Genomic DNA, 20,427 nt, shown 5'->3' on the forward strand with positions numbered 1-20,427 from the left:
TGTGTCTTTTTTTCCCTCTACCATGTTGGGGATTTTTTTCTCTTCCTTTATTTGTAGATACGTGCTCCTCACAGACAAAATCAAAAGTCAGCTGCTTGCTTTGATGGTTACAAAAATAAATATTTTGTTTATATCTTTAAAATAAAAGCAGAGATTTTTACCATAAGCAACATTTTGCTGCTGTTTGGTTCTGTCAATATATTTAACAGTCAATATAAGAAATGTTATTTATATGCAGATTGCGTTTACTTCAGCGTTATTTATAAAGCAATACTGTGTGATGGTAGTCATGTCTGTAAAGTCATGTTTTTCTTCATGTCTCCCTTTTTATGGGATGGTGCACATTACAGATACATAAATGTTATTTGACATAAGGGAATAAAACTATTTTCAGCTCATGAAATAACCCTGTTAGTATAAACTTGAAAAGCTCTTTCTGTAAATCACTGCTGCTGAACTGATAGCACATTTCTGCTGCAGTGTCACCTTTCTTTTTTGTGTGTGGTTGAAATGTCATGGTAATAATCAATTCATCTTACAGAAGTCAGTGAAATACGCTTGCTCGTGCTTGGTCACGAAACCAAACCCTGCAATTCTAATGTATTAGTAAGATACAGTTTTGCTAAAACAGCCTTGGCTTCCATTTCTGTGTGTCTTTATTTACCTTGTTACTGATGATATTTAGAAATCCAAGACAAACTTCCCAGTAATTAAAATTATCAAGGTTGTCCTGCACTCTTATAATTATTAGAGAATTTACTGCACTTTGTGCACATGAGGGCTGAATTTGCTATTGAAGAAAGAGTGTTGAATATCTAATGCAGTTTATATGTACTGAAATATCAGAGAAGGAGTCATTGCTAGGCTAATGATTGCTTGTTTCTCTGATGGTGAATTTGGTAGTGCATCTGTGTGTGATTTTTTTTTTTTCCCCTTTTTTACTTACTGAATAAGCTTAACAGCAGGAAGAATGCAGTGGAGGTTGAAAATGGTTTTGGTTTTGTGTTTGTTTTTTTAATAGAGGTATAGTCTTTTGCTTTAGACAAAACTAGAAAAAGATTACTAAGAATGGCAGCAGGAAAAGTTGATTTCCGATTAGTTTTCCAGTGAATCCCAACTTTTTTTTATCACATCTCGTATGGAAGGAACCTTTCCTGACTACCATCATGAGATGGAACATTGTGGAGATCCTTTTAGTCAGACATATTGCAGAGCTTTTTCTGGGCTCTCTGCTCTTCTCTTTGGGCTTGCTGGTAATAGGAAAATTTTGAAACTGAAATCTTTATTTCCTGCTTTCCAGCAAAAAATATGTGCTGCTTTGTGAAATGTAGGAAAAGCCATATTCCTTGCCCCAAGGATATTGAGGTTTAAATCCCTCAGCTCAATAGGTTAATGTGTGCATCACTGGTTGCCTTAGTGGCATTGGCCCCGTTAAGCTCAGTGGCACTACTCTTACAATTAAAATTTTAAATTACATAGTAGTTTGTAGAGTTGGAACCTGAATCACACATAATGGAAATAAATAGGATGTGGTTAGGAAAGATGTATAGAAGAGGCTCAAGATTTTGCTGAGTTTGTAGGGTTTCTTTGGAAATGTGAGCATTTCAGCTGGGACTAACTTCATGGTTTTATTTATAGTATCAAATTTAATAAATTATAAGACCCATAGAGCAAGTACTTTGAATTCAGGTATTCCATGAATTGAGCCATAATATGCTTTGTAGGGCTGTGCAAAGCACTGCACTTCATTGTGTGTCTGCCCTGTTCATGTCCTGAATTTCTTTCCTACTCCTTTTACATTACTGCACTTGAGAGAATTTTCACTTGCTAGTTGGAACAGAAGCTGAAAGGGATCTTTAGGAAAGCACAGTCGAGCAGACATAATAAATTTTGAAAGGCATAAAAACCTACCTCCCAATTGAGGGAGGTAAAGATTTACAATACATCATAGAAATACTTTTTTTCTGAGAGAGCAAAAATCTTCCGACTTGGCAAAGCTTTTCTTGCTGAAAGGCAATGGAAAAGCCACTTGCAGTGTAAGAAGTTGTTTTCTTTTTGACTTGAAGATGAAATAATATTATTTTCAGATCAGTTAGAGGCAACAGAGGAGGCAGTGTTTTTAAAGAGAGGTGCTTGTCTAGGTTTTTGTTTCTGATGCACAGAATGGTTACACTGGTTGCTAATTATTTGATTACATGCCTTTTCTTCTGCAGAGATGTTGAGATACACTGCACTGAAGCAGCTTATGTTTCCTCAAGGGAGCAGATCCTCAATGAAGTGCTGCCCAGAAAGAAGAACAAACACTAGTGAAGCAAACTAACATTTAGTTAAAGATAGCATTTATTAGCGTATGCCTTATGGTGTGATGTTGTAGCTGGTTTTTTTAAGGGTTCTCAGTTGACAGTTTTCCTTAAAAGAAAAGAAAGCAACACTCCCTAAACCCCATCACTAACCCAAAATGTGAAAAAATATTTTCTAAAACTCCCAAATATTAGGCTAAATGGGATATATATCTTCAAGTTTGAAGACAGATTTTTCTCTTAGATTGATAATTTAATGACATTCACCATATATCGAAGCTGTTGAGAGAATTGGATTATAAAGATTTGTAGATAGTTTTTAACAACATAGGCTATTAATTTATTTTACCTTTCTAACATTCCTGTTACTTTGAAATGTTTCTTTTTAAAGAGCTGTTATATTTTATCATAAAGCATTCCTGCTTTCACTGCAAAAGGATATTTATTACTGCTTCTCTTCTAGGTGAAATGTGATGACATCATCTTTTCTCATCTATTTTAAATGTAGTAAAAGGGATGGTTCTGCAAGCACACTGCTATATATGAAGAGCAGAAGAAAACAGGTGGACATCAGAAGTGTTTTGTAATGGGGTCCTACCCATAAGAGACTTCCCTTTCTGTAATTTAGTATAGAAATTTACTTGTCTGAGTGCAAATTACTAATTTCACCTTTTTAGTCCTAAAGTAAGAGTTGATAATACATATTTATAGACCTTTGAAGGTATTTGTGGCTGCTCTATTTGTGTGGGTTTTTTGGCTGTCCTTACCATTTTGAATGTTGATCTTAGTTTAGAATCACAAATGTTTTACAGCTTCTTTAGCATACTAAATTTCTTCAAGCATTCAGATCTCAGTGAGTAAATAGCAATACGTGGCATAGTTCTTTGTCTATTTCCTGTAAAATAAATTTTAAAAAAATTTGATAATTTGAAGTAAGGGGACTTAGTTTAGTTTTGTCTCAACATGCAAGAAAAGCTGAGTAGAAGCTGAAGGATTAGATCGAAAATCACCACTTATTTAATTTTTTAAAAATTTATTTATTATTTGCCTTTATTTGGCAGTGCTCCTGTTCTTCTCCCCTTCCTATTCCCTGCTCAACCCCTACCCCACAATTTCTGTGCTGAACATTTAAACCAGAGGTCAGTTTGGGTCCATGTGTTGTTTAAAATATGCTGCAAGTGACCTGCTAAATGTAACAACAGAATCAGCATAAAATGCAGAGGCCATATTAGGGCTGGGAGAAGGAAAGTGCACAAAGGTTATCAATAACTACTCAAATCAAAGTGAGCTTACTCTATAGATGTATTTTTTCACAGTGAACTAGCAGTGTTTTTTAGCTCCAGTCCTCTTCTCATCACAGAGTAATAATCTCAGTTTGTGCTGTTCCTGTTTTCTCCTTTTCTTTCTTCTAACTCCCATAGCACAGCTTTTTCAATCCAGCATTCACTGCACATGTTCCAGTCATGAGGTTACAAAGCTGACATTGCAGTCTCAGCAGAGGTTATCTCTTTAAAATTCCCTAAAATTCCCCTTTGGCACATCCAGTTTGGCAGCTGGGTTTCTGTAGGAAACTGATGGAGCCACCCCCTCCCCTTATGTCCTTTATAAAAATAGAAATCTATTAAACCTCTGGCCAGAAGGGCAGATGGGTAAGTACTCCCTCCAAAGCAGACAGTGCTGCTTCCTAAGCTTTTCTCTCTAGTTTTATACTATCAAAAAAAAAAAAAATTATATACTTCAGAGCCAATTAAGTAATGAAAATACTTGGTTTTAAGATTAAAAGCATGTTCTCCAGGACGTGTGAACTCTGTGCTTTGGAAGGTATATACAGCTTCTGAGAAATATTGACCTATTGTTTGAAATATTTTAAATAGTTATGCAACTACAAAATCAGAAGCTTAATTTAATCATAGAAGCTCTTGCCTGACCAACGCTGTAGCCACTAAAGTACAACTGGTACTCAGGGGAAGATTTGCCAAGCCAAACAATAGGTTAAAATACCTAACTACCAATATAGATAAGTGATCATTGCCCTAATAATATTCAAGAACTAATCTAAATGGGCATTACCCACTTGCACTTTCATGCTAAGAATGTCCCTGAAATGCATTATATGTTTTTGCTTCCTGTAAGGAAGGGAGAGAGAATTGTCTGTACGTCCCCCTCCCTGTATCACTACTTTCCTTTGGATGTCACTCTAGGTGAGAGCAGCAATGAACTATTTTCTGCTTAAAGTGGATTAAATTTTATGGCAAAATTTGAGTGTCTTGAGTTTGAGGAGATGTGAAAAGCCAGTGTCCTCCCTGGAAAGTCAAGGAGAGGCTTCTTTTGTACCTTCACTTGGTAGTGCAGCAGCTTTCTCATTGCACCTCTCCCTTAGCAGGGCCCTGCATGGAGAGCTGGAAGTTGTTACTTTGCACATGGGGTGCTTTTTTGGAAAGAGAGAATTATGGATTTGGATTCATGAGATGAGTAGAGCCATGGAAAACGAAACCCAAACAATCTGCAGTTCCAACAGCAGCCAAGGCCAACCCAGCTGGTACCTGGAGTGCCACTTCCCTCTTGTTGCTGCCGGGTTCATCTGGCCATGCTGAATTGTTTTGGTGTGCTGAGGCAGCAGAAGGCTGCCCATTGTCTTTCTGCTATTTGAGTGTGGCAGAACCCTTGGTGGAGTTTCAGGGAGAAGTGACAGGGTGGGTGAAGAAGTGGGGCTTCTGTGGCAGCAGACAGATCAGCTTGCAGCTGTAGACCAGTGCTTTTGCCTCTGGAGCATTGTCCTAAATGTGATCAACCCACACTGTGCCTTTCATGGTGCCTGCTGTCAGGAGACCTCTTCTTTGCACAGCTCCTCAGCCTGCAGAGGTGGGCACTGTGAGACAAGAGCCCCATACAGTGCATTGGATGAGTAGCTTGGGAGCATGTCTGCATGGCATGTTTTTTCTAGAACAGCTTTGAATGGTAACTTCCTGAAAATGTGTGGCTTTTCCATCACCCTTGGAAGAACTTGGCATTCTGTTGGCCCCACTAAAGAACTACAACAGCTGGAATTTTGTCTCACTCTGCCTGGTACCTGTGATCACTCTTTGAGCTCACATATAGGCTCATCTTATCTCTTAGCTCATGGTCAACAAACAGTGACTGCATGCCCCTGACACCTGATGCTAAATCCCACATGAGTTGCACAGAGCATTGCATTTTCTCAGTGTAAGTTACTGTGTCTTGGTTTTACTGAGGAATCACACAGATTCAGGGACAGCCTGTAGTCCTCCACTCTAGAAAACCATTGCTAACATGGCCTCACTACTTAACCATCTTTGGGTCAGCCTGAAGCACTTTTCTTAGTATATTTTAATGTAATGAATTATCTACCTTCTTCTTACACTGTTTTTACCACTCCTGATTTCCTCACTTAATATTTATTAAGAACTTGGTATGTGTTTGTCATGTGAAATAAGTTTGTCTTCTTCTCTTGTGTTTGCTGAGACATCCTCCCACTTACCCCCTGCCACGAACACCACCAGTGGTTCTCATAAACTATAACATGAAGGATGTGGCAAGTTTATCACCAGTCTGTGTGAAAGAGTGTAATGCATCGTGTGAGCACCTGTAACCCATTTCAGTGCAAAGTCAGATGGGTTAACATAGACTTCCCTTCTTCACCACATGTGCAGAGAAATTTATTTATGTAACAAAAAACTGTTGACAGTCACCTCCTGCTCTCCCTTTTTGAACAAGCTGCTTCTTAAAAGTATTTTGTAAGATGTGAGAAGGCAGAGGATGAATGTTCACCAAGAGTGTGTGTGGAGCTCCAGTTGACTTGGGGCTGAAGTGAGGAAGGTGTAGGGTCCTCACTTGTCTGTTGCAAACATTCTTGATCACCTTTCCTTAATCACCTGTTCAAACAATCTGGAGGCTGGGCCTTTTGGCCTTACCTGGGACATATTACACAAAAGCAAAACAAGCTATTCAGTTTCCTACTTGTCTCTTAGTTGTGGCAAAATGCACTGCACCAGATAGGTCCCACCATTCTTTACAGCCAGAGTATCCTGGAGGAAAAAAGCCCAAAGCTGATTGCTTTCTTTGTTTTTGGCTGAAAGATTTCTCCATAATGCAGCTGTCTTGTCAAAAGACACTCCTCAAGACTTTACAGTTTGGAGGTATTGAATGTTCCTGATGGATCCTTTAAAGTGTTTCAAAGTGCATAATTGGGGCACTTGAGCATAAAACTACAATTATACACTTGTGTGTTAATTTTGTGTACAGATAGATATTACTTCAGTCTGGACATAAATGAAAAGGAAGCATTTTCTTGTGAGTGTAAGAATCTGTTTTGTGAATGTTTAAACAAAATAGGTTCAGGATAATAGCCCAAAACAACCAGACTTGGGGGAAGGGGGGCTTGAGCTTTCCAGAAAGGAAGGAGCCATGCATGGATATACTGGAGATGCTTGGATGCTTGGAAAGAGTAGTAGGTATTATGAACATTAAAAGACGAAGCACGATATTTGAGTTACATTTAGTTGCAATATTAATTAAAAAAAAAATCTAGTAGTTTTGTAGAATGAGTGTATGAATTTGGTGGTTGATTCTTCATAGATTTTTTAAGTTGGCTATTTTCAATTAAGCAAAAACAGGTAATTTTTTGATAAGTGATGTTAGGACTTTAAAGGTTCTTGTTTGTTTTTCTGTTCCATTTTGAGTATAATGTTACATGAATTGGATTAACTGTATCCAGATACTTACATTTAGCAGATGTTTCTAAAACTTACTTGTGGTAACTGATATGAGGAATAATTTACAATAATCATCTTATTTTGAGTATAATAAAACTGTAATTATTTTAAAAATTATGATGTGCTATATGGTTTCAGCTATGAATTTATAAGATGGATGTCTTTGATGTTTCTGTCAGGGTTCTTTTGATGTTTTCCAGTGCTAAGTAATAGGTCAAATTAAATAATAGAAATGGAATAAATCAAATATCTGAACTCTGTATCTACAAGGAATGATTTGAAAGTTTTCTTTTAAAAATACTTGCAGGAATATTTGAAATCACAGCTGTTATGTAAGTACTCCTATTTAAGAGGCTGACTTGGTTTTTATCTGTTCCCAGTAGGAATAAGGAAAGAAAAGCCAACACAAAAAATATTTACTCTTCCTTTTTTTAAAAATTGTTTTGGTTGGTTGGTTTTGGTTTTATTGGTGGTGCACTTTGGTCAAATTCATCTAAAGAAGAAGGGTTTCTGATAGGAGTAGCTCTGTATTTCTTGTTTTTCTAAGCCAGCATAAGTACCCTCAAAAGAATATTGAGGAACTGTGCCACAGGAATGGGATCCTGATCTTAGGCAGTTAATGCTATGCTGCAGGATAATAAATTATCCTGGATGGGTAGAGATGTAATCAAATTTTCTTACCGTTAGTTCAGCCAGTCATTCTCTTTGCCTCAGGATTCCTTGCTGTGGGGAATTTTTAGTGTCCAGATGAAAAGTATGATTTTGATCCTGCTATAATAGAAGAAACTAGAAGAATTTGGACTGTACAAATTACTAGATTTATCACAGATATTGCTGAACCTAAATGATAGATATGGGAGGTCATCCCGTTTTCTTTGTGTCTTGACCAACCTCCTGTGCTGTGGGCACTACTTGGGGATTCAAATCCATAATGGGAACACAAAGAGCTCTAAATCTACTCTGTCATTGCAAGTTTTTCTTGATTAAAAGAGTGGTATCCTGTAACACAGAGAAGGACCAGAACAGAAGATGACTTGCTGGTCTGCTGTTTGTGGGGGTTAACTCAAATGCGGTGCCTTTGTCAAAGGTGCCTGGGCCAAATCCAGAGGGGTTCTCTGTTAAAGACTAGAACTTGCATGCACCCCTTTGCAGATAACTTTTTACTAAGACACTACTAAACTGAACTATAGAGTCATACAATGGTCTGGGTCAGAAGGGACCTTAAAGATCATCAAATTCCAACCACCCTGCCGGGGGCAGGGATACTTTCCACTAGAGGAGGCTGCTCAAAGCCTCATTCAGCACTTCCAGGGATGTGGAAGTGCATCTTCCACAACTTCCCTGGGCAACCTGTTCCAGTGCTTCACCATCCTCACAGAAAAGAATTCCTTCCTCATACCTAATCTGAACCTCTCTTTTCCAGTTGGAGGCCATGGCCTGTTGTCCTGTCACTACATGCCATTGTTCAAAAGCCCTCTGCAGCTCTCTTTTAGAGTCCCTTTACGTACTGGCAGGCTGCTATTCAGCCTCCCTGGAGCCCTCTCCTCTCCAAGCTGAACAGTCCCAGCTCTCTTACCCTTCCTCATAGCACAGGTACATGAGCCCCTTAATCATCTTTGTAGCCCTTTGTTGAACTCTCTCCAATGTGTCCATGTCTCCCTGGTACTGGGGAGCCCGGAGCTGGACACAGTCCTTCAGAGTAGAGCAGAAGCACCTCTCCAGACCTGCTGTCAGTGCTTTGTCTAATGCAGCCCAGGATACCATTGGCTCTCTTTGTGGGAAGAGCAAATTGCTGGCTCATGTTCAGCTTGGTGTCCACCAGCACCTTCAGGTCCTTCTCTGCCAAGGTGTTTTCCAGCTGGGTGGTCTCCACCATATATTGGTGCCTGGGGTTGTTCCTCCACAGGTGCAGGATAGCAATAAAGGAAGAAGAGAGCTGTCAGGGAAAGATGGTATGCACTTGAAGGGTCTGTGAAACCCTATGTGGAACTGGACAAGTTTAGATGGAAAGAAGAGAAAGGCTTAGCTTGCTTAAGAGTGCATGGAGTTGCTCCCTGTGGAAGATATTTTATATTCTTCTCCTGCTGTTTTAAGATATACGGCAAAGAGCTCTGAATGATCTCAAATTATTTAGTTCTGAAAGCCATTGAGTTTAGGAATGGTAAAGACAGTATTCATCAAGATTGATATCTTTGGAGGAGAACATGAATTAATTAAAAAGCACCCTTTTCTCTCAAAAGACTGGAAGAAAGAAAGAAAACTCAAGGGTGTGCAAGATGCCAGGGAAGCAATGATAAACAGGGTGTGTGCACATTCTGCCTTTTCTTACTACTGAGATTAAAGAATGTTTGCAATTTTTCCTCTTACCAAGACTATGTGCCAGAAGAAATGTAGAGTGAAAGCTATTTTACTGAGGGATTTTTCAGTCTCCAGTAGTTAAGTGTTAGGGGTCTCTCTGTGTATAAAGGCATAAAATTGGAGGATTATTCATGCAGCTGGATTACCTGCTATTCAAACTCAGCCCATACCTCTCATTTGTGTTCTCTGCTTTAGAAGGTTTGAATGGCATTGCAGAATTTGTCTGAAGAAATATGTTTCTCTGTATTTTTTTAACCATATTTTATTTTAATCACCATTTAAGAAATAGTGGTCAAAATTGTTACAGTTTTCCTGGAAAATAAATGGCAACTAGAGGATTTGAGGATCAAAGATCACTGTTTATTCCATTTGTGGATGCTCAAGAAGTGCCCTGTAATAAATTATTTGTTACATGATCAAAAATCAGTTAAATATAGGCTTTTGCATTTTTCTGTAATGGCTGGCATTTCATAGGTGAATTTCATGCTACTCACACAGCAAGAGATGAGGTTTCCTACAAGTTTTTTACTGAAGCTGCAATCATCAGAATCACCAGAGATCAGTTTGTGACAGTTGTGATGTGCTTTTCCTTATGCTGGTTTGTAAAGTGGGAATCTATTACTTAACCAGATTACATTATTCCTTTCAGTTCTTTTGATCACTTTTTTTTAAAAAAGGAAGGAAAGCAGAGTATAAGAATAGATGTCTTACCTGACTCATCACTTGAGAGTGTGTGCATGTGTCATGTGTAGGCACTATGATTTCTCTCTATTTCTCTCTAATGCAGTGTATCAAATAGCACTTCCAAAAACAATTCTGTTGCAAATCTTTAGTCTTCTCTATAGCGTCGGTCTGAGAGCATAAATAAAGCAATGTGGAAATCTCTGTCTGGAGATTATCATATTTTCATCCCTTAACTTGCAGAATGGACCAAATGTTGCATTAGTTCAAGCTGTAATGCACTGTGCAAATCAACACTATTGGAGGAAAAATTTCTTCCTTTTGTTTCTAGACTCAGCTGTTTACCTCTCCCTTGAAACTAATTTTAGCTCATCTGAAAGATGCAAATTTTTTATTTTTGTTTGTTTGTTGTTTTTAGGGGAAGGTGGGAGTGGGAGGTGGTTGTGATATTGGCATAGATTTAGCATTTACAGCTGAGGTAGTTTTCATCAATTTCTGACAGGGGAATCAAAGTGTTCTTTTTTGGAAGGAGAGATATTGCTTTTCCGTATAAATGATTGACTATTTTGTGGCAGTAGTCTTTATTTATTTGGCTCTCATCATGAAGAATAGCAAACTTATTCAAAATCTCAGTACATCAAAAATATGTCAATACATAAAACATAAGTACTATTCCATACTACAATCTATGCAAAAAACTATGTTAATAAGATGTGAAGGTTGCACAGCTAAGAAGTCAGAAAACATAAATGATAAGATTCTAGCAGCCACAGTAACTAAGCCACATTTCACATCCTCTGTATTTTATGAAATGCCTTTGACAACATAAATCAGAAAGAGAAGGTGCTATATATGTGTAACATGGCTCAGTTAATGTTGCTTTTGGAACTTTAACATCAGTATTTTCTGACTGGAGAGTTCCTTAATCATGTAAACTTAGTAGATATTTTACACTTTTTTGTGGGTTTTTTTGGTGGGTTGGTTTGGGGCTTTTTTAGGAGAGGGAAATTGCCTGTATTAATAATTGGTTAGCTCATGTTCCTTTGATTTAAGCTCCAGTAAAAGGCAGTATGTAGAGAGCACCTTGTGACAGGTACATATGTGATGCCGTATACATGGCACTGACAAGTGGTGTAATTGTGCTGCCGTGTACTTCGTGGGGAAAAGGGGATTACAGGCGTCTGTGTGAGTCCTGTCCTTTCTGTAGTACTGAGTATGACTGCATTGCAGACTGCAGACTTCTGAAGATGGTTGAGCTACCTTTTTTAATGAACTGGCTTGTGTACAAGAAGCAGTCTGGCTACAAAGTGTGGATCTCCCTTTGACCTAATTCACCCTTCTGTGGAGCACAGCAAATTAGCTGAGCACAGCTTTTGGTGTAGGCTCCTGCCAGTATCTGAGCTAGTTTGCAGATCTGTGTGCTGCACTGCAGTCTTCAACATAGGCATGCATTTAATGACTCTGCAAAATCCACTACCTTGCAAGTTCTGGAATGGGGATTATTGTTCTGTGGCACAGAAACATGCTTTTTATGCCTTTGCTTCCTTGCTCTGGGTCACTGGGTGGACCAGTATCAGGCCTAGTGTTAATATTTTAAAGGCTCTTAATAAGATGTTGAAGTTCATACTTCAGTGTAAAGGCAAGCAGTGTAAGAAAGACAGTAACACAGGTGAACATTGTGACCAGTGTATTGTCAAAAGGTCAAAGCTAAGTGATAAGAAGTAATAGAATTTATAGAATGTATGAATAAAATGCCATAGCATCAGGATTCAAATCTATCTCTGATTAATAGCCTTGACATTAACACCCAGCTTTCTTCCTTGTTTCCTTTTAGATTTTTTCTTTTTTGTCATTCAAGGATTTTTAGCCTTTATTAAGGCTGTGTGCACAAGCATGCTGGGGTTGAACACGTTGATTTGAGACAGGAGAGCATGCTGCCCTAACTGTGGCAGAATATTCTACTGAACATGTGCCAGAGGATTTCCTGATGCTGTATAAGCATATTATATTTTTCTTCTTTCTCTAATTCAGCTAAACATACAGATGAAGACCTGGGCTTATGTGAATTTGAAAGTTTTTGATATGAACCAGACCTTTTTGTTAAGTGTGTGAAAGTCAAGGAGTTAGTTTCTTATTATAGCTTTCTGTTGGAAAGTATGGAGAAGTGCATGGTTTGAATGTTTGGAGGAAAATACTTAGGGTTTGGCAGAGGTCTGACTTTGGAAATCTAAAACTGAAGCAGAAGTTGTTTCAGGAATCATAAGTGTTTTATTTGAAGGTTTGATAGTAACTGAGTGACATCTTCCTTTATAGTTATAACTGAATTGATCACTGTAAAATTAAAGCAATTAGAATTAAGTACTGTAACCTTTCATTAACTGAAGGAATGCGCTGTTTTACTCCTAAAGTACCAGGTGGTAGGGTTTTATTTTTATGAGAATGCCCCTCACTATACATTTTTAAATTCTAATTTCTATGTAATTACAATGTTACAGGTGCTAAGAAAGTGGAATGTTACTGATGATTATATTACTCAGGATGGTACTTGTTTCACAATATTCTGTCTCACTGTTCCTCAGCAAAGTTGGCACCCACTGAACTGAAGTTCAGTTTTTCTTCTCTTTGTGTAAGCCAGGCTTAATGCTGATCAAGCCAGATTTTTATATCATGACATGTGGTCCACAGCTTCCAGATTGTGTTGTTGCCTTTTACCAATATCATCCAGGGTAATGGATAGCCAGTATCATGCCTCACTTTTTGTGCACCCAGGAGAAGCAAGGATGTAGCCAGGACTCTTCCCCTGTAGTGAGCATGTCCATGGTATCTGATGTGTTCAGGTGGATCCCAGAGTGACTTCCCAAAGCTTTTTGTGATAGGGACTATGTAAAGCTTCTTCCATTATTGACTGGATTTAGCCATCAGGTGTAAAAGGGCAGTAGCTGCATATTGCTGGTATTATTAGTGTACCTATGCTAACACACTAATTTTGTTACATTTTAATTTTAAAAATTATTATAATGACTCTAATGCTGTCTAATGATTCTTCTTCTTTGACATCAGTCATGGATTGCGCCTGCAAAAATTGCTTAAAACTTCCATTTCTATCAAGGTATTACCTGGGAAAAGAATGCCTGCCACCAGATCTCTTATTCAAACAAGAATTAAAGATAATGGGCTAAGGTATAGGTTTAATTGCATTTACCCCATCTCTTCATGTTGGCTGCCAGTTTTGTTCCTTCTATTCTCATCCTTTCTCTGTTTGTGTTCAGAGTGGTGTAATCAGTTATGGTCAGTCATACTGCTCCCAAAATAATGCTATTTGTACTGTGCAAGTCAGATAGTAGTCCAAAGTAATTATTACAGTTTCTGTGCTTCCCTAGAAATAGATTCAAACTCAGGTCTGACCTGTCTTCAGCCATCCCCAGAATGTCTGCACTACCACAGGCACGATGAAATTTGCCAAATTCTCATCTCCTGTATTGTGTGGCCACAAAAAATATGAGTGTGAGGGAGAAGGGAAGGGAGAGTTTGGTTTATGAAGAAAGAGGATGCTTGGGTCATTCACCCCAAGCATTGTAAGTAATTGGCTTTAGATTTGTTTTGTTCTGCGGAGATTTTAATTAACCTTTTTTTTTTTGTATGCTGTTTAATAAACATTTGTCCATAAACAGTATCTTGTGATCCCCATCAGTAAAGCAGGTGGATTAATTTGCATGTTGTTGTTTGTAATTTATTTAAATAGCCACAGCATTACATGGAGTGCTCTGCTAAGGCAGTGGTGATGACTCTCTGCACTGAGGAGAACAGCATCCAAACATACATGTAGCATTATGATTATTGCTGTATTTTAGGTGGTGGTGTTTGGTTGTTTTTTTAAAACAGTTTGAAGTGGAAGGATATGGAGGAAAATTCTAACATAAGTAACTGATATATAAGTTCAGAAGAAGAGCCTGGTACCCGTTCTTAAACCAGTGTCTGAAAGCAGATTTCTTGGGGAAATATTTAAGAAAATGGAGCAGTCTCAGAGCTTTGGCAGTCAAGGTGTTAATTGCCTCTTCAGGTTGCTTGTATTTGTTACTAAGTATCTTGCGGACCAAAGTTTCATTGTCTTCTCTGGGGACTGTCTTTTGCAAAGAGTTGAGAACGCAGTCCTGGCTCTATCAGGGCACATCAAGGGTTCATGCAGCCCTGTATATCCTGCCTCCAGTGGAGGCTTTAATTGGATGCCTGGAGGAGAGTCAGAACAAAGCAAGCCTGTGGTACTTCCCCCAGTACTCTTCAAGCCTCCAGCTATTTTCACTTCAGGGACTTCCTGAGCCAGATGTGGCTCTATAAATTTGGTAACCCTCAGAGGATGTCTCTTTTGTGAACTTGTCCACTCTTTGCTTGAGCCCACATAAACTTTCAGCTTTCAAAACATCAATTTGGCAAGGAGTTCTGAACATCTGCTACCTCTGTGACTAGACAACCTGTTTCTCTCTTGTTCTGAAGTTTGCTTCTGCTATGGAATGCATCCTAATTGTTGTTGGACAAGATGCTTTTGTAGCTTTACACCATGGTCCTACTTCCTGGTGTCTTTTCCATCCTCAAAGGATTATGGATGCTTTTTATGGAAACTATTCTATACCTGTGATGATTCTTGTTGCATTTCCCTGAATCTTTTTGTCCGACCCTTCCTAGTAAGTCCAAGAAGTCAGTAGAGAGGGATTTTCTTTTGCTGTGTTGATGTTTCCTAAATTTCATCTTCATTCTTCTCTGTCCTGATTTGTCCAGAGCAGTCATCAGTGTTATGTAGTCCTAAATTACTCAAATTTCTGACTTTTCTTTTTAAGCCATACTGCAATTCTCACCTACTAAGGCAGCTCCAATTTACAGGCTGTATATGGTCATTAGTGATTCAGCTTTTTGAATTTGATTAGACCTCTGGAGTGATACTTTATGGTTCCAAGCCACTTCTGACTGTTCATTTGTCACTTTATTCCATGAAAAGTCCCATCAGATTCAGAGACATTTATCAAGTCTCTCACAAAGGACTCCAGCATGGGAACACCCCAAGATTTTTCTACAGTGCACGCTAGAGCCAAAGATTTTGTTAAGCTTCTCTGTGATGGCGTTGTGCTCTCTGTAGCTCCCCTTATACCTTCATCATCATTTGTCACTTCAGACTCTGGCAGACCTCCTACTTCTGATGTGTTTGAAGAAATGAATCATTACTCATTTGATTCCCTTTTCTAGCTGTTCCAACAGTTCTTTCTGGCCTGTCTTATTACATTTGAAGTGCCAGAGTTTACAGTCTTTTCTGTTTTCCTCATTTGGACCTGGCGCTGGCTTATTGAAGGGGATGCCTTTTTGCCTCTAGAAAGCTGCAGTGAGCCTTGCTGGTGTCCCTTTGCTCTTATCAAATCTTTCTGAATGGGTGGTGAATATTGTTTCTGTGCTTTCCATGTGGTTATTGTTAAACAGCTTTGATGCTGTCAGTCAGATTTTATTTCTCATAGCTGTCTGAGATTCCTTTTAACAAGCCTTCTCATTTTTTGTGTAGTTACACTTTTTGAAGTTAAGCACGACAGTAGTAGATTCCTTGGGTTAGATTGTTCCTGTAGGGATGCTCAATTTAACTCCTTTATGGTCACTGATGCACAGTGGTTCTGCAGCTGCAGGATGCAGTAGTAGATGATTCTTGCTGCTCTGGACTGAGCCAAAGGCAGTGGCTCCTCATGCAGGCTCCTTAACCAGCAGTTCCATGGAACAACCTTTGAGAATTATCTGATGCTTTGGTCTCAGCTTTGTAGTCTGCTTACTCAGTCTGTCTGGGGGGAGTTGAAATCTCCCCCTAATCAATCTTGCGGCATGCCTTTTGCTGATCTTGCTAGCGTGCTGCTGTCAGTGTTGTTGTAGTCCAGCCATGCATGGTGGTTCCAGCACTCAATCTTCTTTATCTGACCAAGCTCCAGACTTCTGCTGCGTGGTGAGGTGGAGTTTTATTTTGATTAGTTTTTAAATGCTATGTAGCATATAATGTTACTTTGTTATTCGCCATCTTCTCCCTGAATTTGTATCCTAGGATGATGCCTACTATTCACCCCACAATTTTTTTCCTTTCTACCAAATTTCTTAAATGACTACTATTAGTGCTTTGTTTGCAATTGATCCAGTCCACCCCTCTTTGTGTAGAAGTCCATGTATTGTTATATTTTCTTATTGCCACTCTACCTACTCTGCAGTCACTGCATGTCCATTTTTCATTCTTTTGATTCTTCTCAGCATCTTCATTTGACGTCCCAGAATTTCCATGTCTTCATTTGACATAGCCATGCCACGCTTTTTAACCATGTGTTCTTGTAATCCCCTCTTCATTTTAAAATTTCATTTTCTTGTGCTTTATGTACCAGTAACCTGGCTCCTATGTTCAGGTGGACTCCAGCTCTCCTGTGCAAGTAGCTTTATTCTAGAAATATTCTGGTTGCTCATGCATCTGATATTTTGCTTTGTTACCATCTGGTTAACTGGGCATTCAAGTTCTCTTTATTTTTTCTTTTTTTCTAGCAGCCCATATTTTGCTGTCTGGTTATCTGTCCTTTTCTTCCCGGTGTAACTGGAAGCCAGATGCAACACAACATAGGTTTCTCCTCAGCATTTCATAGGAACCAGTCCAGGCTCTGTGACCTTTGCAGATGATGGGCAAATCACCATGTGGTCCTCTGTCAGATCCCAGACTCCAGCTGTCTCTTTGCCTGATGATATTCCAACACACCCTTTTTAGTTTGCATTATAAAGGCCTCATTTATGCATCATCGGGGAGAGGGTATTTGTCAGAAAGGGCTGCTTTGGTCACAGAAACATTCAACTGCCTGTGAAATGATGGGGAAAAAAATGGATGTGAAGGTAAAGAGAGCAAGTGCAAGAGTGGGGTTACAGTGCTGACCTTAGGAGTAACCAAGAGGTAGGACTGCCAACTTCTGGCAGAAGTAATAGGAACAGATCAAGTTGTGATAATAAAAACTGCCTAAGCAGGTGTTTAAATTTATGATATTATTATTATTACTTAGCAAATACTGTTGAATGAATGTAGTGAATTAACTTTAGGTAGAACAGGTATGTGTTTGCTTGCTGAATAAACAGATTTACCATTGTATCAGAAACTCAGTGGGAACAGTTCAGAGATCAAAGCATTTTGGATGTGCTCAGGTATTTGAAACACTTGCTTGGGGCAGGGATGTGCAGGACCAACTCCATTCTAGAAGGGAGAAGTCATGTGCTGCATCTGAAATGAAATTAAATTCCAGTCTTTGGGGAAAAGCATGGGTACCTAAAATCAAGAAAATCTGAACACAATATCAGGAGTCCATTGAAAGTGTGCTCTTTCAAATACCTCGAGAAAATGTCAGTATCTATTGATACAAGGCTTACAGACTAAATCAATGCAGAAAATTTCTCTGACACTGTAATTGACTTGGTTTTGGTTCTAACGGATTCTCAGTGTGTGCATGTTCTCAGCACATTATACATGTTCCAACTGGTGTGTAACACTTATTTTGTTTTGTTGTTACTTTTTTAAAAAGTGTATCTTAGTAGGGGGGAGAAGACTAAGAGGGATTGAATTTGACAAAACCAAAATCCTGCCAAACCCCAAGACTTTTGTGTAAAGCATAAATACAAACAATAAAAACCTGAGTATTGTGGGCAAAACATTAAGTTAAAATTAGCACCTGATTGCTCAAAAAAAAAAAAAAAAAAGACAAAAGGCATTTCTCTTTCAATGTCAGTTTAAGAGTTGTGCCTTTTTTCCACAATTCACCTTTTGGGTGAGCGCATCAGAATGATTCCTCTGTTGATTTGTCTCACTAGTGTTCCCAAGGAGAGCAAATATTTCAAATAACTGCTTCTGTGTTTTAAGGGTGGGCATTACAGAAGTGTAGCATTTTCACCAGAAGCTCTTCCAGGAAAGAGTAACTATGCAGAGCATGGAGCTTATTTTTCCTCCTAAGGCAAGAGGATCTAAGGGCTGCCATTAACTGCTGAGGGAAGGGGTCAGAGCGGTGGGTCAGGTGTGTAGCTGGGGATATCACTTCTGCTGAGGTTGCCACGGGTGGGACATAGCTTGGTTTCACGTCCTTCTGCTTCCACTCACGTGTTTGCTTTGCTTTGCTCTTCCAACAGATCCCACCTCAGTATGGTCAGCAAGGTGTGAGTGGCTACTGCCAGCAGGGCCAGCAGCCGTACTACAACCAGCAGCCGCAGCCGCAGCACCTGCCGCCCCAGGCACAGTACCTGTCGCAGGCCCAGCAGAGGTACCAGGCTCAGCAGGTAAGCACTGCCCTCTCTACCGACAGGCACCCTGGGGCTGGAAGGGTAAGAAGAACCCGGGTGCAATGAACAAAACCCACCCCTCATCTTTCCGAGGAAACAGTGTTCATTAAATAACAATAATTAAATAGTAAATTGAGCAAAATGAAATAAACGTGGAATCAGACCACATCTTTCTGAGTAGTCTTCAGGATGTATCCCCAAATACATCTGCACACATTTTCCGACTTTATTTCATACCACCTTTTTAGGGTAAAGCCAGTGTATATGTCCCAGCATCTGTGCTTTTAAAAACAAGTAGCAATTTCTTGATGAGATGTCAGTGGATGCTGGAGCTTTTCCTTACTTTTGTTTTGTTGTTTCATCACAAGACAGACATTGTTGAGAATTCCTGCATCTAGTGTGGTCACTACTATTTTGGGTTTTTTGTAGAGGAGTTCAAGGCATTTTGGAGTTGCTTTGTCAAGGGAGCTTCTTAAAAGATATTTTAAATGGATATTGCAGCTATTAATTTGAATGTTGTCAGTTTGCACATCCGGTTAGGGAAACCACATAATCTGTTATCCATTGCTGCTTTTGAATTGTGCTCTTTATATTAAGCATTAAAATTAATTTCAAGTGATTCTGTTTTTTTAACCAAGATCAGAAGTGATAATGTATGGGTCTGGTTCCCAGAGCTGGAGAAACACTTGGATTTTAGATACTGAACAAAATGGATGTGCATAGCTGATGCAGCTGAACATGTAGGCTCAGTTCTGTCTGCAGTCTCAGCTCTGTAAATCATGGAGAGGTGATCTGGAAATGGAAGGATGAAACTAAAGCATACTCACCATCCTGGGAAATCTAACAAAAGTGAGTTGCTCAAGACTGGATATTAGTGGAAGCATCAGCACTTGCTGCAAGTCACTGGGGAATTCTGTCAGGCATGGTTGATTAACATTTTGCGATTATGCTGGTGCAATGTAGAAATCTTAGCCTGAAATAAAAATAGTGTGTAAAATAAACTAACAAAAGATGCTGGAAGTGGCAATGATACTGGAGACTCCCCTCCTTTGACTTTAAAATAAAGCTATGATAATTTCACTGTGTAATTACATGTTAATTTTTCTTCATCTACATTTTAAAATTCCATTGAGAATTAACTTTTTTCATTAAAATGCTGGATGGTTTATGAAATAGAATTCTTAATTGTATCTATGATATTCTTGTAAATGTCACCACATTCTGTCTTTTGGATTATATGTAACTGCAACTTTAAAGATTGCAGTTGTGTCTTTAAATTTAATTTTCTTCCTTTTTTACGTATCCATTAAATGCTTGATTTCTCTATGACTTGAATATACTGTTCATAAGCATCTTGGTGAAGTCTCAGCAGATAAAGACCTAGTAATATGGCCTATAAGATAGAAGAAACACAGCTGCTCTAATGTCTACATATCACAGTGTATGAAATTGAAATGGGTTTTTTGCTGCCTTGGACACCTTGTCATGTTTTAAATATACTGTCAGTTGAAGGGATTGAATATTTTGGTTTAAAAAATACACAAAACATTCCAACTTTATAGGCCTTAAGAGTAACAAGGTACTGATTTATCTGTTGATAGGTGTTCCAATTACATCATTTGCTATCATAGCTGGGAAAGAGAAGGTTTGTGCAGTGAAGTGAGAGGGATCATAGAAGGATGAAAGTAAAATTAGAGTAAAGCTTTCCATATATTTTGAATTTCTGAGAACTAGGATGAAGAGAAAGGCAGGGGTAGATTCACAAGCAAAAGATACCAGCCTTCATGTAGCCAAATTCCCTTTTTGAGGATTTGAAGTGACACTGAAGGACAGTCAAAATCCAGGCTCCAAGGCTGATACAGGCATCTTAGGAAGGTCAAGTAGGCATTTTTTTGCCTCAGCCTGCAAGATGAGATGATGCATTAGGGCCTCACCGATACAACCTTGTAGTTGGTAATCCTTTCTGTGAGAATTTTACGTGAATTCTTGATGGTTTATGAATGACTGTTCTTTGGTGGTGGTCAGCCTCTTAAGGTTTGAACTCG

General features: G+C 38.9%; 1 protein-coding gene across 5 annotated transcripts in view; it reads left to right on the plus strand.

Annotated features, from left to right (window-relative positions):
* Positions 1–20,427, plus strand: part of ARID1B (AT-rich interaction domain 1B) — a 325,125-nt gene that overhangs the window by 62,650 nt on the left and 242,048 nt on the right. For all 5 annotated transcript variants that reach the window (XM_077175420.1, XM_077175417.1, XM_077175418.1 and 2 more), the window contains exon 3: positions 18,233–18,379. In XM_077175420.1, the coding sequence (XP_077031535.1) occupies positions 18,233–18,379 (147 nt within the window). The remainder of the gene's footprint in view (positions 1–18,232; positions 18,380–20,427) is intronic.

Source organism: Agelaius phoeniceus, chromosome 3, assembly GCF_051311805.1.
Source record: "Agelaius phoeniceus isolate bAgePho1 chromosome 3, bAgePho1.hap1, whole genome shotgun sequence".
Lineage (NCBI taxonomy): Eukaryota > Metazoa > Chordata > Aves > Passeriformes > Icteridae > Agelaius > Agelaius phoeniceus.